At 37.4% G+C, this 24,922-nt stretch overlaps 1 protein-coding gene across 1 annotated transcript in view; it reads left to right on the plus strand.

Annotated features, from left to right (window-relative positions):
• HEPHL1 (hephaestin like 1) overlaps positions 1–24,922 on the plus strand; it is an 87,462-nt gene that overhangs the window by 23,785 nt on the left and 38,755 nt on the right. The window contains exons 3-9 of the mRNA XM_054439347.2: positions 6,632–6,844; positions 7,781–7,960; positions 10,944–11,198; positions 13,792–13,960; positions 16,445–16,584; positions 16,727–16,858; positions 18,597–18,808. Coding sequence (XP_054295322.2) covers positions 6,632–6,844; positions 7,781–7,960; positions 10,944–11,198; positions 13,792–13,960; positions 16,445–16,584; positions 16,727–16,858; positions 18,597–18,808 — 1,301 coding nt within the window. The remainder of the gene's footprint in view (positions 1–6,631; positions 6,845–7,780; positions 7,961–10,943; positions 11,199–13,791; positions 13,961–16,444; positions 16,585–16,726; positions 16,859–18,596; positions 18,809–24,922) is intronic.

Raw genomic sequence — 24,922 nt, forward strand, 5'->3', positions numbered from 1 at the left:
GTTTTTAATCCATTTTGATTTGGTTTGATTTTTGTCTATGGTGAGAGATAGGAGTCTAGATTTATTCTTTTGCATATGGATATCCAGTTTTCCCAGTACCATTTATTGAAGAGACTGTCTTTTCCCCAGTGTGTGTTCTTGGCACCTTTGTCAAAAGTTAGTTCACTGTAGATGTATGGATTTATTTCCAGGTTCTCTATTCTGTTCCATTTGTCTATGTGTCTGTTTTTATGCCAGTACCATGCCATTTGGGTTACTATAGCTCTGTAGTATAATTTGAAGTCAGGTAATGTGATTCCTCCAGTTTTGTCCTTTATACTTAGGATGGCTTTGGCTATTCTGGTTTTCTTGTGGTTCCATATAAATTTTAAGAATGTTTTTTCAATTTCTATGAAGACTGTCATTGGTATTTTGATAGGGATTGCTTTGGGCAGTATGAACATTTTTACAGTATTGATTCTTCCAATCCATGAACATGAAGTGTTTTTCCATTTTTTTGTCCTCTTCAATTTCTTTCATCAGTGTTTTCTAGTTTTCATTATAAAGATCCTTCATTTCCTTAGTTAAGTTAACTTCTAGGTATTTAATTTGTAGCTACTGTAAATGGGATTACTTTCTTGATTTCTTTTTCAGATTATTCACTGTTGGCATATCAAAATACTACTGATTTTGTATGTTGATTTTGTATCCTGCAACTTTACTAAATTTGTAAGTTATAATAGTTTTTGGTGGAGCCGTTAGGTTTTTCCAAATATAAGATTATATCATCTGCAAATAAGGATAATTTGACTTTTTCCTTTCCAGTTTGGATGTCCTTATTTCTTCCTCTTGTCTGATTGTTTTAGCTGGGACTGGAGGAAATTCCTTTATATTCCTGGTTTGTTGAGAGTTTTTCACTACGTAAGTACTGGATTTTGTTCAATACTTTTCTATATCCATTGAGATGGTCATGTGGCTTTTCTATATCTGTTGAGATATATTGATATATTATTACATTAACTAATTTTTGGATGTTAAGCCAACCTGGCAATCGTGGGATAAATCCCATTTGGCCATGGCGTAGAATCCTTTTTATATGCTGATGGATGCGATTTGCTAATATTTTATTAAGAATTTTTGTGTCTAAGTCATGAGGGATATTGGTCTGTAGTTTTCTTGTGATGTTTGTATCTGATTTTGTTGTCAAGGTAATACTTGCCTCATAGAATGAATTGGAAAGTCTCCACTCTTCTATTTTCTGAAAGATTTTGTAAAGGATTGGCATGGATTTTTCTTAGTATTTGATAGAATTTTTATATGAAACCATCTGAACCTGAATTTACTTTCAGGGAGGATCTTTAGTTACTAATTCAATTTCTTGTTATAGGTATATTCCAATTTTTTATTTTTATATTTTAGTCAGTTTTGGTAACTTGTGTCTTCCTGGAAATTTGTGTGTTTCATCTCAGTTGTCTAATATTTTGGCGGAAAGTTGCCTATAATATTTCCTTATAATCCTTTTAATTTCTGTATGGTCAGTGATGTTGCCTCTTTCATTCCTGACTTTGGCAATTAGTGTTCTCTTTCTCTCTTGGCCAGTCTAAATGAAGTTGTCTCAATTTTGTTGATCTTTTCTAAATACCAACTTTTGGTTTCATCTATTTTGTATTTTTTTTCTGTTTTCTCTTTCATTGATTTCTGTTCCAATCTTCATTTCTTCTTTCTACTTGCTTTGGTTTTTTTTAAATACTATTTTTAAATAGTATTAGGACTATTTAAAAATAAATTTTATTGGTTTTTAAATTTTATTTTTTATTTTAATTGTTTTATTTTTATAGAGATGGGGTCTCGCTATGTTGCCTAGACTAGTCTCAAACTCGTGGCCTCAAGCAATCCTCACACCTTGGCATCTCAAAGTGCTCATATTACAAGTGTGAGCCACTGCACCTGGCCTGGTTTTTGCTTTAATATAAAAAAGTATAAAGAAGGGGAAAATTGCACACAATCTGATTCTTTACATACTCACTAAATTAGTTCAAAATAGAAAATTAAAGAGAAAGTACCATACGAATATGGTTAGAAGTTCTTAAGAGTAAAGAGGTATAAGAAGAAAAGTTAAAGCCCTGCTCACTTGTCTTTCGCTCCAAAGGCAATAATCTTAAACAATTTCTATAAATTTTTCACAGACTTTTTTCTATACATATATTAGCATGTATGTATATGTATATCCTTGCTCATTTGTATAAAAGGGATTATGCTATAATGCTTTCTGTTTTTCACTTTTTACTTTGTCTTGGAGATTTTCTCATATTAGTACATATAGTGAGACTTGCATTTAACAATTGTGCAATATCCCACCATATGAACATATCAGTTCAGTATTGATAATTATTTAGGTTGCTTCCAGTTCATGTAATTTGAAAAATAGTTTCAAGTATGTTTCTACAATACATTATTACAAATAAAATTGCTGGTTGTATATACTTTCTTTGAATAGGAATTGGCAAGCTGTCTTCTGAAAAATTGCAAATTTTACTTTTTGCCATTTGTTTATGAATGAACTTAATTCTCCCACGACCCCATCAATCCTCAAAATTCTCAAATCTGAGGATTTAAAAAAAATTAAAAAAATTTAAAAAAATTTAAAAAAAATTAAAAAAAATTGTTTAAGTTTTAAAAGCTCACACAGCCTAGAATATATATAAGCAAATAAATAGTGTTTTATACTTTCATATTGTTAATGATACCATTGATCAAAATCCTTAATAAATTATTTTGAAAATGACTTTCAGTACAACTTAATAAGCTACCTATCTCCAAATCATGTCTTCCTTTATATTTATACTTTATTTTTGATTCCCAATGATATTCTTCAACTTGAGTGGTGGCACAAAGGCTCTGTTTGGGGATTCTCTCTCCTCATTTCAGTAATAGCCTTCAATAACTCCTAATAATAAAAACAAAGCCCATTAAGTAAATTGTGAACATAAGAATTTCTAGAACAATTGTTATTTGTATTGATTTGTATCATATTATCAATTCAAAATAAGTGATCTCAATAGAAACTTCAAGACAAGTCCACTGCTTACCCACTCTCACTCAACTCCTGAACCTCTGTATATAAATCTCTCCATATAGAAAAGAATCTTCCAAGTCATGCATTTTATTCATAGGGCTTTGGACAAAGGCAGTGTAAGGTAATGCCACTCAGTCATATTTTGTTTTATATATATATATATGTGTGTGTATATATATATATGTGTGTGTATATATATATATGTGTGTATATATATATGTGTGTGTATATATATACGTGCTGGGGTAGATCTTGAAGATACAATCATGAGCAAAAAGAAGTCTGGTATTTGCTTTAATGCAGCTTACAGTCTAACATGAGAAAGAGACATTAATCAAGCAATCATACATACACACGCACACACGATACATATATATGTGTGAGTATATGTATACATATATACTATATATGTGTGTAAATATATATATATAGTGTGTGTGTATACACATACATATACACACGTGTAATTAAAAAGTTAGGTAAATGCTATAAATAAATAAGATAGTTTACTGAAAGGCTGCTATATACCAGGCATTGTGATAAGTGCTTTACAGACATTATATCCTACAAGTCTCAACAACTCTTAAGAGGTAGGCATTTATGATTATCACCACCTAACAGATAAGAAGCTAAGAGTCATAGAAGAGAAGGAAATTGCCCAAGCTGCATACCTAACAAGTGATGGAGGTAGGATTCCTTTCCAGGCAGTCTAATTACAGTGGCTGTGAGCTTAACCAGTGGCTCTACTACCCTTCTCTCAGTGTGAATGCATTTTAGATAAATGACTCAGTCCAGGGAGTTCAGGATTGCCTGAGCCAGACCATGCTGGACCTTCTAATCTACATTAAACACATTTGACCTTCATCCCAACACTGATGGGAAGCCATGAAATGATTTTAAACAGGGAACAATAGAATTATATTTCAGATTTGAAAAGATCACTCTTGTGGTAGCTTGGAAAATGGATTAGAAAGGCAAGAGGAAGGGAAGCCAACTAGGAGGTTACTACAAAGTCCAGGTGAGAGATGATGGTAGTTCAGACTGGGGATGTGATGTTGGAGATCAACATAAATAAATGGATGCATTTGAGAAGAAGCGGAGATAGGACCCTGTGGTATTTTGGAAATGGAAAGAGAGGAAAAGGAAGAAAAATGCTTCCTTTGTTTCTGGCTTGTGGCTGAATATTGGTAGTGCCTTTTACTGGGAGCAGTGGCAGTGGCTGAGGACCAAACTGGAGAGAGGAGAGCTAATGATCCCTGGAAAAGGTTGCATTTGCAATCTTCTTGAGATTTACAAGTAGGGATGTCAAGCAGACAGTTGAATATCAGTGTAAAGCGCGGAGGTAAGGTCCTGGCTGGAGATAAACATGCAGGTCACTGGTGTGCAGCTGATTGGTGGCACTGTGGGGATGAGCGCTATCAGCTGAGGAGAAAGCACAAGGCATGGAACGAAGAAGCCAGCATTATACTTTGAGGATTTCTGACAAAAAATGGCAGATACAAGAGAATGAACTGGAAAAGTGGATTGAAAAAGAGTCGTCAAAGAGTGTGATGTGATGTCATATGAGTCAAGGAGGGAGGCAGCTGACAATAGTATCAAATGCTGCTGAGATAACATAGTTTTTTTAAATGTCATTTGGATTTAATGGATGAGGGGCAGCTCTCTGGATTTTTTTCCTATGTCCTGTTCCTCTGTCACATTAGATAAGTATCAAGTGAGAAAGCAGCAAACTACATTAATTTAACTTTGAGTACAAATGGTTCTGTCAAAATACTATTCAGTATTATATTCTTACCTCATATTGAGAGACAATGTAAGAAATTGTTTTAAAAAGAATGTTTTTGCATCTTTTGGAAACCATTCTTGAAAACATTGAAGACATAATTCATTACATTACTGAATAATTTATATATAATAATTTTCTTGAAAATACTCTCTCAGAATCTAGTACTAGCAAAAAGTTCCTTTCTCTTAATGAACTAGTAAGTTTCCCTTTACTGGACAATGAAACAGTATAAGCTAATTATATTGACCTAATATGTATTAACTCTATATCTAACAATATAACCTAAATATAATCAGGAAATTCAGAGCTACAGTTAATATGAATGGGCTGTAACTAATTATGTAGCATATAGGTTTAATTTGTAAAGTGGCTCATATTCTTTTTAGAATAAAAGTAATTAAAAAATATGTAAAAGAAAGTTAAGTGAATAAATAAGTAAAAAATAGTTTGTACTTTGTATTGCCAGTAACTTTGATGGGAAATCAGGTATAAATAGATTCAAATTTGACTCAAGAATATGCTAGGAGTGTTAATAAAAAATGAATATTAATACTTTTCATATGGGATTGCTTTGAAAAGCAACTGTGATAATGTATACAAAGTATCCACTATACTTGGCACATAATAAGGGCTTAACTGTTGTTGCTTTCTCATGACATCTTTCTCCAAACATCAAATCACGCTTTCACGGTAGAATATGTTAAATGGTAACATTAGATTTTTTAGTTTTATCTTTGCTTTGGTTTGTCTTGGCCACACTGGCTCTTGCTGTGTTATTTGAATTTGTATTCCTAATGCCTAGCACATTGGTAGCATGTGTTCAATATTCAATTCACGTTCTTGAATGAGTGTGTAAATGAATGAATGGCAAATGGATGTGGAATGTGTCCACTTCCATCTCCTTCTCTGTCCCTTGCCCTCCAGCTTTTTTTTTTTTCAGTACCAGTCTAGCTCCTCCCATCCTTTAAGGCCCCTTAAATCTCACCTCTGTTGTAGAGCTTCTGATAACTATAATGTGCACAGACTGGTCTCTGTCCTTTTAGCCAGGTGGTCTTTATCCTATTTTTAGCAGTCGGCTTTCCTTAATTGAAAAATCATGTGCTATCTTGGTTTATGAAACAGAGAGTAAGGGGCTGTTCTGCCCCTGCCCACTCTGTGGTAGACCCTCTACCTTGTATAGCACAGGCATCCTCTGGGGTATGCCATATATTTTGACCCAAAATGACATTCAACACATTCACTTTGCTTTATTCTCCCAGTTGTCCCATGTGTTTAATACGTATTCTAGTCTGCCCAACAGAACTATATGATCCCCAGAGGCAGGAAGAATGTCTTACACTTCCTTCCTATCTCTCATGAGACCTGCACAGGTGATGAATCTGAAATAAGTCCCCAAGAAATGTTTATTCATTATTTCTTCTTATGCTTCTCCTTCCCTTCTTGAGTTGATGTCAACTGAGGGGAACTGAAATCTTCCTGGTTGATATGGTAGGCTCATCAGAAAGAGTCCTTATTATGAACATTTATTAAGTTCCTAGTTCTGTTCAAAACACTCTGTATACATTGCCTCATTTAGTTCTTATATCCCTGTAGGATAGATGTCAACATTTCAGTTTTACTGACAGAGAACAGAGACATTGAGAATTTAAGTAACTTGCCTCAAGTCCCATAGCAAATAAATTTTAATTCAGTTATGTTGGATTCCAAAGCTCTGGCCTTCTCTACTATAGCATGTGATCTCTCTGTTTTAACTATGTTTTATCTTTTTTTTTTTTTAATTTTTTTGGAAGGAGCCCTATACCCAGATGGAACATCTGGGAGGAACAAAAATGATGACATGGTTCCTCCTGGGAAAAACTACACCTACGTCTGGCCGGTGAGAGAAGAATATGCACCTGCTCCAGCCGATGCCAACTGCCTGACCTGGGTGTACCATTCGCACATCGACGCCCCAAAGGACATCTGCTCTGGGCTAATTGGCCCCCTGCTGGTCTGCAAGGAAGGTAAGGAGCTTTGTTTCCAGGTAACTAGGGAGTTGAAATGTGACATGGATGAAATTGGAAATCATCATTCTCAGTAAACTATCGCAAGAACAAAAAACCAAACACCGCATATTCTCACTCATAGGTGGGAATTGAACAATGAGAACACAGGGACACAGGAAGGGGAACATCACACTCTGGGGACTGTTGTGGGGTGGGGAGAGGGGGGAGGAATAGCTTTAGGAGATATACCTAATACTAAATGACGAGTTAATGGGTGCAGCACACCAGCATGGCACATGTATACATATATAACTAACCTGCACATTGTGTACATGTACCCTAAAACTTAAAGTATAATAATAATAAAATAAAATAATAAAAAAAAAAGATTCAGGTCTTTTTTTGCCTACCTCGTTTGCTCCACACAGAATGTGCCTCTTCTTCCAAATTTCTTTCGAAATTCTAACATGGAAGATCAATCTGGCACCGTAGCAGAGGGCAATAATTCAGATTTTTGTCTAAGAATCATCATAGCATTCTGAGACTTTATTGTTATTTTAAAAAAATGATATTTCATAACACAATGTATAGAAAGATGAGAAATTTAGTCAAATGAGCAGGAATGCCTTTTGCTTCATTATTTCACCCAAATAATCATTTGCTATTTTATCCCTTATTAATTGACTTAGCATGTCTGTAGTTTGTCAATAAAATGAACTCCCTTTAGAGACAGCCAGCCTTCCAAGTATGTGATTATGAAGATTTCTGTTTTATGACTTTTCTCTTCTATGGCTCTGTCATTTCCATTAAAGGCTTTTGCTGATTTTATGTTGTGGGTTATCCTTGTAGGTATAGGTCTTCACCAAACTTCACACTTACCTGACACTATTGGAAGGAAGCAAAGCTCATCTTGATTTAGTTCTTTCTCTCTACTCTTTTGAATGTGCCTGATAGGTATCCTGAATAGATATTCAGGGACACGGAATGATGTGGATCGAGAGTTTGTTATAATGTTTACTCTTGTGGATGAGAATCAAAGCTGGTACCTCAATGAAAATATCAAACATTTCTGCACCGACCCTGATTCAGTTGACAAGAAAGATGCTGTTTTCCAGAGGAGTAACAAAATGCATGGTGAGTACCTCCCATGTTCCCAAACATATACCAGGCCTTTTATACTATAAGGTACTACAAGGGATAAAAATTACACAGAAATGTTGATCTGAGTTTGGCACGATTTATAACTCAGTGATGACCATGGTTAGAAAGTGATACAATACATGACACATATTTGAACCTGAAACATCTGAGCGGGACAAAGCAGTGGATACATGCTAAATTGGGCATGCAGTGTGGACAAAGCCACAGAGCTTTGGGAAAATGGAGGGATCAATGTTATATTGTAATTGGAAAAGAATCGGTGCCTGAGGTGAGCCCAGAACATGGGTGGGCTTAGACTGACTGGAAGGAGAAAGGAGAATGAAATCATCATCCTATAATAATCCTGTGTTTTGCAACATTTTGCTTCATCCAGTAACCATTTTCTGAGCCGCTGCTAAATTTTAAGAACTGAGTTATGCATGGGGTTTAAATAAGCACTTGTGAATTCATTATATTTCCCAGGCATTCTTTACATCAACAAAATTTACTGAGCATGCACTATACATCAGACTCTGTATTTGTTCAAAATAGTGAACTTCTATAGTTACTTCATTAGTTGAGATGGGGCACTTACTCATGCCTGTTTTGCAAAGCAGTAGCTTAATGTAGCATTTTAGGATTTTCTTAGAGAGTTCTAGAGAACATAAAGGAAATAGTCAGCCTACATATCCCACCTTATTCATTGACATATCTTCTCCTTCTATTGCTTCTCTAACTCTCAGAATTGCTCTAACCAAGGTATCCTCAATATAGTCATAAAATCATAAGAGAAATAGAAGGAGCTGAAGATCATCTAACGTCTCCATTTTACAGAAGAGAAACTGAGGTCAAGAGACTATCAATGACTTGCCTAAGGTCAAAGTGATAATTAATGCCAGAGAGTTTCCTGAGAGAAGTCCCATAGCAAATAAATGTAAATTTGGCCGTGTTTGATTCCTAGGCACATCAAGGCATGATTGTCAGTACGCTATTTCCATTGTATTGCATGCCTTCTCTTTTCCTTCTAGTGGTATTTTGGCAACCTTGTGTGTAGTGATTCTTGGAAAATATTTTACCAGGACAGGAAGTAAGGGAGAGAAAGAAAGGGGAAGGCAGGGAGGCAGAGAAAACAATGAAGGATGGAGTCAATGAAGATGTAAATTCAAATCATTGCTGTGACCAGTTGTAATGCATATCCTTTACAAAATGGGAGTGATGATCTCAAATATTGCAGAAAACTACTAATTGTGATTATTTAAGACTCACCTGCCCAAATAATTCCTCTTACTCTGTATTTATTCTTTTGAAGTGAAAATGTCCAACAAAATGAAATGAATTACATAAGCAAACATAGATTACATGTATCATAAAAAGAAGCCTGTCCAGGCACAATGGCTCATGCCTATAATCCCAGCACTTTGAGAAGCAGGTGTGGGAGGATTGCTTGAGGCCAGAAGTTCAAAACCAGCCTGGACAACATAGGGAGATCCGTTATCTACAAAAAATTCAAACAAACAACAAAAAAAATCAGCTGGGCATAGTGGCACATGCCTGTGGTCCCACCTACTTGTAATGCTGAGGTCAAGGATTGCATTAGCCCGGGAGTTTGAGGCTGCAGTGAACTAAGTGCCACTGCACCCCAGCCTGGGTGACAGAGCAAGACCCTGTCTCAAAAAACAAAAACAAAAAACCCTAGCCTGTATGCTGAAGTAGATGTGTGTTTGCAAACAATCCTTCAAGACTGGAAAAGGGTGGGGTATTGTGGCACACGCCTGTAATCCCAGCACTTTGGGAGGCCAAGGTGGGAGGATCACTTGAGGCCAGGAGTTCAAGACCAGCCTGGCCAACATGGCAAAACCTCTCTCTACTAAAAATACAAAAATTAGCTGGTCATGGTGGTGGGCACCTGTAATCTCAGCTACTGGGGAGGCTGAGGCACAAGAATCTTTTGAACCCAGGAGGCAGAGGTTGCAGTGAGCTGAGATTGTGCCACTGCACTTCAGCCTGGGTGTGACAGAGCGAGACTCCATCTCAAAAGAAAAAAAAAGAGAGAGAGACTAGAAAAGGAGACCTAATCAAGTAAAGGAAAAAATTTAATTAAAAAAAATCTAGCCTATGGAAGATAATTAATATGTACAAGATTTATTGATCAATTTATTTAAATTCACTAAAATAATTTAGAATTAATTGTGCTGCCTAAGTCATTAGGCATTTCAGCAACAATTGCTTTTAACTCAGTTCTAACTTAATAAGGGATGTTGTGACTTTTTAAAGCCCTGAATCAAGTTCTTTTCTGAACTTGGTCAAGTCCCAGCTGCCATTTAGATGGTTTTAAAGTATTTGGTCCTGGACTTATGCCATAAACTTAATAAGATTCTGCCCCAGCAACATGTAGTAAAAACTGTTTTTCTCTTGGCTTTTTAAAGTAAACAAACAAACAAACAAAACAGTTCTCATAGATCCCTTTTAATCAGTTCCTTTTCTTTCCATCTTACTACATGCTTTTGTCACTTCATTAAGTAGATACTATGTGCCAGTTTTTCTGCTAGGTCCTGATAACTGTTAAGATGAACAAGACAGGGTTTCTAGTTCCAAGGAGCACAGAATCTGGTGGAGACAGCAGATATACCAGTGAAGGATTAGGACAGAAGGTGACTGAGCCTCCTGTAAATATGAGCAGCACTCTGTTTTCTCCTGACCTCATTATTGCGTTCCCACAGCAGCTCCGAGGCTGTTTTCAGTGTATGCTGATCTTCACTTTTATTGAGTGTTTTCTCTGGAAAAAAGGCCGATAAAAACATTTCATTTCTCTTTTGGACAATATATATTTCTAAGAGCCAGGTTTTTCTGCACCAAAACCTTACAACCGATGGTCTGCACTGGTTTTCCAGCCATGCTCAAGCCCATATTACCAACATTTCTGGTCCCAGTTGCCTCTGCAGGGGAGTCTCTTCCACTAGTGTGTTTCTGTTTCCAGCTCTCAATGGATACCTCTTCGGAAACTTCCCTGAGCCTTATATGTGTGTTGGAGAATCTGTGTCCTGGCACCTATTTGGAATGGGGAATGAGATAGACATCCATTCCATCTATTTCTACGGTAACACCTTCATCAGCAGAGGGCATCGGACTGATGTCGTCAACCTGTTCCCAGCCACCTTCCTTACAACAGAAATGATAGCCGAGAATCCTGGGAAGTGGATGATAACCTGCCAGGTCAGCGACCACCTACAAGGTAAAAAGGATGAAGACCAGAGTTGATATGTTTAGAATGGTACAATCAAACCACACAGTCACTAGTGCTCATCCAGTGCCTACTGTTAGATAGAGTCTTGTATGTACTATATTTAATTAGGTAATAAATATACAGGAAAATATAATGCTCATCTCTTTGATATTCTATCAACAGATATTTATTGACCACTTCTGTATGAAAAAGGTGGGGAAGTGATTAAAAATTGATGAGACCTTCAAGGAATCTATAATATAGTCATTAGACATAGTTAGACGTTCACAAAATGAATACAATTTAAGGCAGAATGAGATAAATGCTCTTTGAGTGTTGCAGTCACTACTCTGGAGCAATCAGGGGTGCTTCCTGAGGAGCTGGCTCCTAATATGAGCCTTGAAATATGAGTAGGAACTGAATAGATGAAGAAGGAAAGAAAGACTTTTGAGGAAGCAACATAACCTGGGAAAAACACATGTTCTCTTTGAGCAACTGTAAGCAGAGTAATAAGGTTTTAGCACTGGAAAGGACTTTCTGGATAATAAGCACCAATCCCCCCTCGAATTATTCAATTTTGTTTTGAACATCTCTTGTGAGTAGTTATAGCAGCTCATCTCATCTCTGGACTGCTCTATTGGAATGTTCTTCCTCAAATTGAGACAAAACCCATTGACCTATAGCTTCCTTCACGGCCTATGACAGGTGCATGATAAACATTTTTTGGCTTAAATGCCTGTTGAATGACCTGGTCCTGGTTTCTTCGGACATCATACACTATGTCCTTTCTTAGCTGGACCATAATGTTCCTTACAGAGAAGTGATGACAGAAGAGCCTGGGGATGCTCATCAGGCCCCTTAGCAAAGCTAAGGAGGTGGGGCTGTGTGATCCTTAGCTCTTTAGGCACACTAGTGACATAATCAGTGCAGTTATTTAAGAAGATAAATGTATGCATGCAAGAAGGACTTGATGGAGGAATTCTGACCACTGGATGCTAGTTAAGAAGCATTTGAAGTCTGCCCTAAGATGATGAAACCAAGACAGCAAAAAATATGTTAATGGAATAGACACAGAAGAAATAATGTCTGATATTTGGGTACTAACTTCCCATAGTCACTAACAGGTGCAAAGATCCAGCTGCTCAGGGCTACTTTGGTAACACATTGTCGTTCCTGTCCACCTTCCACAGTGAATCGTAGCATTAGTCAACTGCAGTATCCCAATTACATTCAACTGAAAAATTAATCAGTTAATATGTACTAGATGCTCTTCTGGGAAAACAAAAGAGAAGGTTTCTATTCTCAAAGAGTCTTATGCTGTTAAATCTGGAAAGAAACTGTAGATTTAAAATCAAGATATTAGCAGCCATTTGAGACTAGTAAGATTGCTAAATTAGCCCAATAGTTGTGGACATAAGCTGGTATTTATACATTCCCTGAAATACAATATTTCTAAATTGTCCGTGCCTTCAGAAAAAAGTTATTGTAAAAAAAATTAGAAAATACATATAATTGGAGGTTTTTTAACAAATAGAGACAGGGTCTCGCTATGTTGCCCAGGCTGGTCTCAAACTCCTGGGCCCAAGCAATCCTCCCACCTTAGCCTTTCAAAGTGCTGGGATTATAGGCATGAGCCACTGGATCTGGCCCCTATAAATTGGTTTTAAAATCAGTAGTTCCATAATACTAATATTTTATATTCACATTTTGGTGAATATCTTCCCTATTTTCTATTTCTTAATATGTAAATATATATGTATTTTATAAAATGAAATCAGTCTATTAATGCCGCACTGTAGCTAACTTTTCTCATTTACAAATATATCAGAAACACATTTTCATGTCGGTGAATATAGAGCTTACTTCATCATGGTTAATACTTCCAGTGTCCATTATAAGGAGATTACAACTTGCTTAATCAATACTCTATTGCTTAATGCTTATGTTTCCAACCAATTTTTTTGCTATTATAAACAGTACTGATGACTATTATTTATAGATGTTTGCACTTTTGTCTGAACATTTTCTTAGAAAAACTCCTAGATTTAGAATTTCTGGGTCAAAGAGTTTGATTTTTTTAAAAAAGCTATGGACATACATTGCCACATTCTCTTTTGGAAATCGTTATTCTTCTACTCGAAGTGTATGAGTATGGCTCTTTCCCCATTCATCTACTGACACTGAGAATTATTAGTCTTTCTAATCTTTACTAATCTGATCAATGAACAATAGTATCATTTGATTACCGTTAAGGTTTGAGTACTATTTGAGTACTGTTAAGGTTGAACCTTTTTTTCATTTGTTTATTGGCCAATATTATTTATTTTGTGAATAAACTATTTCTGTTCCTTGCTCATTTTCTATTGGAGATTTACTTGTTTTCATCTTTATCTGTAAAAGTGATTTACGTATTAATCTTTTGTCATATGTGTCACAAATATCCCTCCTGTTGCCATTTATCCTTTTTAAAAAAGCTTTCTTTATGGTCCAATTTTCTGTACAGAAGTCTAAATGTTCAAGAGTCAAATATATCAGTCTTTTCCTGTATGATTCCTTTTGTGATCATTTATGCCTCAGCTCATGGTTTTCCTCTGTTCTGCAGCTGGTATGCTGGGGCAATACAATGTTGATAACTGCAAAAGTGATATTTTCTACCCCAAGATGAAGGGTCAACAGAGGCGCTACTTTATAGCAGCTGAAAAAATTCTTTGGGATTATGCTCCTCAAGGCTATAACAAATTCAGTGGTCTTCCTCTAAATGCCTCTGGCAGGTAAGCACCCTTTGTTGGTGTTTCTAAGCCTCTCATCAGAGAAGCATGTGTTAGACTTTCTCAGTGATCTAATTTGTATTCCAACCACTGCTCTGATGAGCTCGTACTGCATAGATGGCATAATGTTGCTGCTTAAGGTGTTCTTAATACTGCAAAAGCACTGCTGAGAACTGGTAGAATATTTCTTGTTTTGTGACTTGCCGGCTAAATCAAAACACTGGATCATTCATTCGTTGATCAAACATTTCTTGAGTAGGTACTATGTGCAAACTATAGTGCAAAGTGCCATTAGAAATACTAAGCTGACAAAGAATACAGTAAGGCCTTTACACATATGGAGCAGACAGTCTTGAAGAGGGAATGACAGGAGATGGAGATGACCTGGCCTAAGAGGGTTACCCTTTTTGGTTCAAGGATATCCTGATTTAAGTTATGTCCCCTTTATGTCCTACAAATATTCTTTTCCTTTCTATTCAGTAAAATGCCATTTTTCTTTCAAAGCCTTACTCTAATGTCACCTCTGAAGTGAAACCTTTGACCCCTGATTTAAATGAATTATGTTCTCTCTGCACTCCCATAGAATATACTATTTAAAAAATTGAATCTAGCAATTTATTAGGTGGATCTGGACTCCTGTGACTTGTTAGTATATAACCATATGCAAAGATGTCTGTGAAGTATTAAAAAATGTACAGTGTGATATCAAGAGTACTTTTTTATATTTAAGGGAATGTTTTAAAAATTCTTTTTGTGATCAATAAAACATCATTTGTTTCTTTAATTGTACATTTTATTCATTCATTCATTTATTCATTCATACAGTCACTCATTATTCCACCAAACTGATGCACTTGAACGCTGCCTAAAGAATTTGTGTGAACCATATGTGAAAGACTCTAATGTCAACATTCTCTATTGACTAGTATTTCTCCATAAACAGAATAATGAGAATTAGCATTCAAAGTTTTCTTAGGGGCCTTCTAGAATTCTGAAGTGCCTTCTGAAATAGGAAAGATTAAACTATATTCAATCAACATTTAATGTGATATATGAAAGCACAACGTGCAAGATGACATGAGGGATGCAAGGATATCTAAAGCAATAAAAAGCAGAGGAAGAAGCTGGGTTCACAAGAGTAGAGAAGTAACTGCAAGTTACAAATAAGAGTGAGGTGAGTTGTCCTGGTAGTGAGTTATCTGGATGTTCAGAGAGAGCTAAGCTAGCCAGGGAACACATTATAGAGGAAGTGAGACTTAAGCAAAATCTTAAGGAGTGATAGAATTTATTTAACTGAATAGGGAAGAGAGGAATTTTAGATGGAGGGGTTGATGCAAAGCACCTATGGCATGGGAGGAATGAACAGATGAGACTGCAGTAACAATTTGCATAGAAGAATGGATATTTGCATAGAGAAATAGAGAATTGGGGTAAACGGGATATCAATTGCAGAGGTCCTTTAATCTTTTTGAACATTATTTGATTGGCAATTGGAAGCAATTGAAGATTTTGGAGCAGGTAAATAACAATAACAATCACCATTTTGGAGATTAATGTTGTATTAAGTGAAAAAATAAGCACAGTCTTGGCCATTGAAAGTAATTTGTAATCATGGTCTTGGCCATTATGACCATTATGGCTTACTTTTGCACCAATCTAATAGTTGTGTGTCTATGCTAAGAAGAAAAGTGAATGAGCCAGTATCAGATAGAGGATGCAGTTCAGAGATTCATATAATGGGCTCCACCCAGTGTGATTAGGGCATGAACTGGGGTCGTGGTAGTGGGAAGAAAGGAAAAGAAAAGATGTACAAGGAGAGTAGGAAAGGAAGAGTGCCAAAAAATTTTACAAAGTAAGGATGAATGACTTAAGGGAATGAAGCAGAAAAAGAAAATCTATGTGGCTGCAAGAATGATGGTACCATTGATGGAAATAAGATAGTATAGAGACAGTATTAGTCAGAATTTATATTATCATATTCACGATTTGGAAATTTTGCATTTCATGCATATGGTTTATATGGTAGCTCTCCAATAATTACACTATTGATTAACTAGACACTCCATTCCTTAATAATGCCAGATATCAAAGAGCTTACTAGATGCAGAGAATATTCATATTAATATCAGCAAGAGAGAGAAGGATGCTTATTCTGCAGAGAAACCAGTTAGCTCTTTGTTACTTTGTAGAACACCATTCTGGAACTCTAATGTTGGTAAATAAGGAGTTTACTTGTGCCTGGTTCAGTGCTGGACCTCTCAGGAAGAAAGTACCATGGTTGAGAGAAATGAGCTTGAATATCATCCAGCCTCTGAAGACTTTTAGGGCTGGTTAACTATTCCTGGGAACTCTGTCGAGGCCTGTGCTGTCTTTTCTGGGGAGATGGGTGGGTGAGTGGACTAAAAGTGATAGAATGAAGTTCCATAATTAAAGTATTTGGTGGATATGTTGAGAAGTGTCCTCAATCACGTTCCTATGTCTTTTCAGTGACTCTGATCTCTACTTCACACAAGGGGACAACAGAATAGGAGGAAAATACTGGAAGGTTCGGTATACTGAATTTGTTGATGCAACTTTTACTAAAAGAAAGAGACTCTCTGCTGAAGAAGCCCATCTTGGAATTCTTGGTACAGTAAAACCATCCCCCATGCATTGAACCCAGGGGATGTTTTAGCTGGGCATGTACATCTGCACAGAATGACTCTTCTGCTCTACTTCTTCCTGTCTCTTTTCATTCTCTTCTCTCTCTTCTTCTGGATATTTTTTCAGGCCCAGTCATCAAGGCAGAGGTGGGTGATACCCTGTTAGTGACCTTTGCCAACAAAGCCGACAAGGTCTATAGCATTTTACCCCATGGCGTGATCTATGACAAAGCATCTGATGCAGCCCCAAACCTAGATGGTAAGTCTCACTCTGGGCTTAGGGAGGAAACAGGACGGGTGAGCAAAGCACTTAGAAATAAACAGTCCTGGTTCAAATCCTGGTCCCTTCCATTACCTGTCCTGAGAGCTTCGGCAATCACTTAAACTTTCTGAACCTGATTCTCTCCTGTCAAATGCAGATAACAATACTCACCTCACAGGGCTTTGGAAAGGGACGGAGAGAATTTAGGACAAGGTCTGGCCCATGGTAGGTTCTTAGGAAATGTTCATTTCTTTCTTTTTTTTCTCAGTAATATAGTAAATCTCAAAAGTGAGCTGCTTTCACAATCACTTCTTTTTCTCTAAGATGGAGAGCTTTTCAGTTGCAGGTTGCATAGGATTCTGCAGGTGAAGGCTGAAGGGAAAATTTGATTTCTAATGGTTTGTTGACATCAAAATCTTACACATGGTCTTTGCTCTGTATCAAATCAACAAATATATTTATAAAAAACAGTAATGTGTGCTTATCATCTGATATGGCCTCTCCCCATCACAGAGTACATGGCACAGGTTCTCTAAATGTAAGAAGGGTAGCTGCTGCCCAGTGGCTGTGGGAACTCTAATCCATTCATGATACTGCTCTTGGGAAACATCTAGTTCCTTGGCACTCATCCCTATTACTGCAGCAGACACCCTGGCTTCCTGGGATACTCTTCAACTCGAGTGTGATGCCAGGCCCAGTTGAGAATAGATTTTGTGGTGATGGTGAGGGGACGGAGGAGAAAGGAATGGAAGAGAATTCCCTCTCCCTGGACCCATCCTCACCCTCTCTTGCTGTGGTAACAATTCCTATAACCGTCCTCTCCTCTTTGGTCAAAATACTCAAAATGGCTAGGTGCAGTGGGTCATGCCTGTAAGCCCAGCAATTTGGAAGGCTGAGGCAAGAGGATCTCTTGAGGGAATTCAAGATTACAGTTATAATCATGCCACTGTACTCCAGCCTGGGTGACATAGCAAGACCTTGTCTCTTAAAAAAATAAAAGAAAAAAAATGCTCAGAATGACTGTGTGTTTGTGTGTGCAGAAAGAACACTAGAACAGACAAAATATTTGTTAACTCAGCAAACATACTGGGCACCTTTTTGCAGAGCACTGGATAAAATGCAGAGTGAGCCTCTGGCCTTGTCTAGTAGGAAAGATTCAATGTGTTTTTTGGCAGTACGGTGTAAGGGTTAAGTGCACAGTCTTTGGAATCAGACAAAAACTGAGTTTGAATCCCAGATTTGCTATTTATCAACGTTGTAACCTTGGGCATTCACTAAACTCCTCTATCTTGTAGTTATCTGGATGATTTCCGAGTTCAGTCTCCTATATTTCAAACTCTTTAAAGATAGGTTTCTTGCTTAATTCTTTTGGGTATCTTCTGCAAGACCAAGTGTAATATATTCTACATAGAAAGCATTCCAATGATATTTTATGAATTTTCACTTAACTGTTGAATGGGCCACTATCAGTCTTTTAATATTTGCTAAGGCTGGCATTTGAGTAAGAAATTGTATGGGATTTATGAAGAAGATAATCCTGTGATTTAAACTTTTATCTCATAAGCCAGCAGATTGTGGCAGTGGCCTCTTCTGGTAGGATACATAAGAGAAAACCACTCTCCTGGTACAAAATTCTTCATCATCAGAGGGAGGCACCCAGGGCGGGAAGACCCAGTCTGACCAATGTAATGTTCTTGCCTGTTGCTTTGAATAATTGTTTTGTTTATATCCTCAGGATTTGTGAAACCAGGGGCGCATGTGAAACCAGGTGAAACCTTCACATACAAGTGGACAGTGCCTGAGAGCATAAGCCCAACTGCTGGTGATCCTCCCTGTCTGACCTATCTTTACTTCTCAGCAGTTGATCCAATTAAGGACACCAGCTCTGGCCTGGTAGGGCCTTTGCTAGTCTGTAAAAAGGGCGTCCTCAATGCTGATGGGACACAGGTAGGCCATTGAGTGTCACCAGTTCTTCTCAAGGTTGTATGTGGGAGAGATCTGCAGCAGAGCCAGAGATGAGACAGGAATAGTCAGTTACAAAAAGTGATTTGTCTTTCTTCCTCTTGAAGTAGACTTCTACATAATGGAGATTTTATTTTATTTTCTGGTGAAAATGTAAGATCTAAATTTACAGTTACAAATGCCCACTCAGGAACCTAGAATCTCTGCTTGTTGTGGTTAGGATTTGGCAGGCCTCTTTTTCTGTGTGCTGCTTTTATTACAGAATCTTTAGAGATCCACATGGAATGCTAATTGGAATTATTCTTCTTGGACAAGGTTTCTTAAATCAAAATTACTTGGGGACCATTTAAACATCCATTATTCAGATACTACAGACTAATTAAATCAGAATCTCCAGATGATTCCAATGTGCAGCCAACGTTGAGAACCACTGTGACCCACAACTCTAAAATGAAAGTTAATCACTATGGCTGAAGGAACAAGAAAGCATTTAGATAACTTCTTGCAAGTCCCAACTTAGAGATTTGAATTGTTCAACTGATTAGTGTAGCGAAGCACAGCCTTTCAAGCTACGTCTACATGATATTAAACATATTAATGAAAAGAGAAAAATAGTCATTTAACCATCTATTTTACCAATCAGAAATAGCAAGGACATTTATTTAAATGGTATATTTTATAATTTTTGGCATTGTGTGGCTCCACTTCTGGACTCAAAGGAATTTCCAGATTTAAAAAACAAAATATCTTGATCCTATTTGGATTTTCCTTTCTCTGCATGAAGGAACAATCCCGGAAATGTCTATTGCATGTGTTATAAGACTGAATGTTTATGCTGTGCCTCAACAAGCACACAAGGCAAAGCAGAATGATTATCCATATTTTAAAGCTGAAGAAACTAAGGCTCAGAGACATTGAGTGGAATTCCAGGAAATACACCTAGTAAGTAGTGAAAGTTGACAGTAAAACACAGGACCTTGAACATCTAACTTTTTCCTTTTTCCAATGCATCCTCTTGCTTCCTCGCAGCTAAATACCTAAGCCAAGGAGATTAAGTGCCAGAAAATGTTTGAAAGGTAGTTCTAATTTTGCCCCCGCTGTGTCCGTTTAATTGTACCTTTGAGGCTTGCTACAAGCACCTCATAGTCTGTGGGAATTGTTGCCTAAGCCAAATACTATTCATGGTCAGTCCACTTACACAAAATTCATGAAAAAAAAAAAGTACCCTGAAACATCCAAACCCATAACTTGGCTGACAGAGAAAACCATTTGCCCAGATGGAAAGGTATGTTCAATTCAAGAGTTACTTATGAAATACCTACTATGTGCCAGGCCCTCTATAAGCAAAATTGTCAGTCCTCTTCTAGGCAGGTGGAGAGATGAAAATGGAAATAAGTGTTTGCATCTCTTTCCAGTAAATTGTCATAAATTCTCCCAGTGGTGAATGGTCAGGTACAGAATGTCATTTACTAACACCCCTAGTCCTCCACAATAACCATTCAGTCAAACTCCCTACTCCCATTCTGTTTCTCTCTTTGAGTCCACCTCTCTATAGATCTCACACTTTTTTGGAAATAATCTGACTTATGAAAAAGTAGAAAAAATTTACAAAGAATCCTCATATACCCTTCACCCAGATTCATCAACATTTGATCTCATTTGCTTTATTATTATTTCTTTTTGTTTTTATGGGTTTTTTTTCTGAACTCTTTGAGAGTAGGTTGTAGACATAATGTCTTTCAGTGTGTGTTTCCTAAAAACAAGGACCCTCTCTGACATAAACAAAGTAAAATTATCTGAGTCAGAAAATTAACCTTGACATTATCAAATCTACATACATTTTAAAATTTTGCTGATTGTCTCATTGATGTTCTTTATGGCAAAAGAAAAACATGTTTTTCCTGGTCCTGGGTCTGATCTAGGATCAGGCATTGCATTGAGCTGTCTCCTCTTTCCCCCATGATTAATTTCTTTAAATTTTTTTTATTTTTAATTTTTGTGGGTACATAGAACGTGTATATATTTATGGAGTACACGAGATGTTTTGGTACAGGCATGCAATGCATAATAACCACATCATGGAGAATGGGGTATTCATCCCCTCAAGCATTTATCCTTTGTGTTACAAACAATCCATTTATATTCTTTTAGTTATTTTCAAATGTACAATTAAGGTGACTATAGTCACCCTCCCCATGATTAATTTTATCACAGGGCACCAGGCATGACTTTTCTAAAGTGAAAATGAGATCGAGTCACTTTCCTGTTCAACACTTCCAGTGGTTTCCTATCACACTTAAAACAAAAATCAACACTATTTAGACATGCCCTAGCCTCTTGTTCCCACAAGTGGGCACCACGCTCCCTCATGCCCACTTATGCTCCATCCACATTCTGTTCCTCTCACAGGCCAAGCTTGTCTTTGGCTTCGGGCCTCTGTACTAGGCTCCTTATGCCTGGAATGTCATCCCCTGACCTTTGCATGGCTAGTTCTTCTTGTTACTCCTCAGAGAAGCCTTCTCTGATCACCAGGCTAAAGTCACTCTCTTTTATATCACCTGATTTTACTATCACTTACCACCATAAGACAGTTTCCTTGTTTATTTATTTGCTTACGTGTGTAGTATGTTTCCTCCTACAAGAAGATAAGTGCAATGGAGCAAGGACCTTGCCTATCTTATCTTCCTGTCCTAGAACAATGCGTGGCACACTGTTGACATTCAACAAATATTTCTGGTTGGATAAATGCAATACAGGGTAAGTACTCTTATCCCCAAGGTTAAGAAGTTTAGTTAGCAGAAAATGCCATATTACACACATCTTAAACATTGTGTGGCCTGCAAACAAACACTGAAAATTCCAGTGCAACCTCATTTACAAAACTCATTTTCCTTATCCACATTTCAATACTCAGAGTTGTGTGATGGATTATGGTTTAGACCTCTCACCTTTCTTCCCTGCTGCTGTGGGAGCCTACTATGTACTAACATATACTTTTCACAAAATAGCTGTGTGCTGCAGACACCAGCCACTACTCAGATGTTCCATATATATATATATATATATATATGGAGAAAGAGACACACAGAGAGATATTTATTATGAGGAATTGGCTCATATGATTATGGAGACTGATAAGTCTCAGCACCTGCAGGCTGAGTCAACAGGCAGAAGACCCAGGAGAGCAAATGGGATGGCTACAGTTAGAAAGCTGACAGGCTTGAGAACCAGGAAGAGCCAACATTTTAGTTTAAGCATGAAGGCAAAAAGAAGCCAATGTCCTAGTTCAAGGACAGTTGGGTGGGAGAAATTCCCTCTTATTTAGAGGAAGGTGAGCCTTTTGGTTCTTTCTATTCAGGCCTTCAACCAATTGGATGGGGTACACTCATGTCGGGAATTACAATCAGTTTTATTCAGTCTACTGATTCAATTGTTAATCTCATCCAAAAACATCCTTCCAGAAACACCCAGGATAATGTGTGAGCAAAAATCTGGGCACACTGTGGCCCAGTTAAGTTATTCATAAATTCACCATCACTCAGGGTTTTCTTGGGCTAATTTCTAGCGTTTTCTTGGGCTAATTTCCCACCCTCATTAAACCCAGTTACCCTCCAAATACCTGTCAAGCAATGAGGTTCTTCAATGCAACTCCTTTCAACTGTTCATTCTTGTACTATGGATGACTGCAGTCACACCTAATAATAACAGCACTGAGTACTTAATATTTGTCAGTTGTTGTGTTGAGTGCTTTAGCTAAGTCATCTCATTTAATCTTCACAAAAAAACATGATATGGGGACTACTATTACCCTCAGTTTGCAAGTGAGGGAATTAAGGCTTAGAGAGGATAAATCACTTGCTCCAGGCTTCACAGTGGGTGAACAGAAGAATAGCATTAGAACCTAGGTTTTTCTGTTCACATAGCCCATAATCTTTTAAAATATATTTTGATCCTTTACATTCTTCCAATTTTTAATATTTTATTCTGAAAACTTTCAAATCTTCATTGTTTTCTTCTGTAGCTCATGCTCTTATACCACTGCCTTCTAAAGCATCATGTAATTAAGGAAATAACTATATATAAGGGATAGTAGGAGCAAGTAGTACTCACATCGTTGATGAGGAGTTAGGAAAGCATCACAGAAGTGGGCAACTAAGCAGAACCATGAGGTTGCTTAGCGGTTTGCAAGAGAAAAGGGTGGCAAACTATCAAAGCTGAGGGAATATGTGCACGAAGGACAGAGGGATGCAGAACACAGCAAGTGCAGAGGGTGACAAGGAGCTTGGCCTTGCTTCAAAGTGCCAGGAGGAAAGAGTCAAGAGATGAGGCTGAACAGGTAGGCAGGAACCAGAATACCATTGGATGAGACTGTATTGTCCAACATAAGGAGAGAGATATGGTCAGATGACATTGCTGAGGGTCCCTCCAGAGCATGCAGCAGGATGAAGGTGGTTTGGGTGGGGAGCATGTTAGAGACAGGAAAGCATTGAGGGATAGAAAGGATAGTCACCTCCATTCTTCACAGAATTAGAAACAACAACTTTAAAGTTCATATGGAACCAAAAAGGAGCCCATATAGCCAAGGCAATCCTAAGCAAAAGGAACAAAGCTAGAAGCATCATACTACCCGACTTCAAACTATACAACAAGGCTACAGTAACCAAAACAGCATTGTACTGATACAAAGTCAGACACATAGAGCAATTGAACAAAATAGAGAACTCAGAAATAAGACAGCACACTACAACCATCTGATCTTTGACAAACCTGACAAAAACAAACAATGGGGAAAGGATTCCCTATTTAATAAGTGATGCTGGGAGAACTGGCTAGCCATATGCAGAAAATTGAAACCGGACCCCCTTCCTTACACCTTATACAAAAATTAACTCAAGATGGATTAAAGACTTATACGTAATACCCAAAACTATAAAAACCCTAGAAGAAAATCTAGGCAATACCATTCAGGCCATAGGCATAGGCATAGGCAAAGATTTCATGATGAAAATGTCAAAAGCAATTGCAACAAAAGCAAAGCGTGACAAATAGGTTCTAATTAAAGAGCTTCTGCACAGCAAAATAAACTATCATCAGAGTGAACAGACAACCTGGAGAGTGGGAGGACATCTTTGCAATCTATCCATCTGACGAAGGTCTAATATCCAGAATCTACAAGGAACTTAAACAAATTTACAAGAAAAAAAACCCATTAAAAAGTGGGCAAAAGACATGAACAGACACTTCTCAAAAGAAGACATCTATGCAGCCAATAAACCTATGAAAAGAAGCTCAACTTAACTGACCATTAGAGAAATGCAAACGAAAACCACAATGAGATACCATCTCACGCTATTCAGAATGACAATTATTAAAAAGTTGAGAAATGGCAGGTGCTGGCAAGGCTGTGGAGAAATAGGAACTCTTTTACACTGTTGGTGGGAATGTAAATTAGTTCAACCATTGTGGAAGACAGTATGGTGATTCCTCAAAGACCTAGAACCAGAAATACCATTTGACCCAGCAGTTCCATTACTGGGCATACACCAAAAGGAATATAAATCATTCTATTACAAAGATACATGCACGTATGTGTTCATTGCAGCACTATTCACAATAGCAAAGACATGGAATCAGCTGAAAAGCCCATGTCTTTTGATAGGCTGGATAAACAAATTGTGGTAAACGTACACCATGGAATACTACGCAGCCATAAAAAGGAATGAGATCATGTCCTTTGCAGGGACATGGATGGCACTTGAAGCCAATATCCTCAGCAAACTAATGCAGGAACAGGAAACCAAACAACACATGTTCTCACTTATAAGTGGGAGCTGAACAATGAGAACACATGGACACAGGGAGGGGAACAACACACACTGGGGCTTGTGGTGGTAGGGGTGGAGGGAGGAAGAGCATCAAGATAAATAGCTAATGCATGCTGTACTTAATACCTAGGTGACAGGTTGATAGGTGCAGCAAACCACCATGGCACATGTTTACCTATGTAACAAATCTGCACAGCCTGCACCTGTATCCCAAAATTTTAAATTAAATTAAAAAGAAAAGAAAACATAGTCATCTCTCTGGGTCAGTTCTAAA

This window comes from Pongo pygmaeus, chromosome 9 (assembly GCF_028885625.2).
Source record: "Pongo pygmaeus isolate AG05252 chromosome 9, NHGRI_mPonPyg2-v2.0_pri, whole genome shotgun sequence".
In the NCBI taxonomy this organism is placed as follows: Eukaryota; Metazoa; Chordata; class Mammalia; order Primates; family Hominidae; genus Pongo; species Pongo pygmaeus.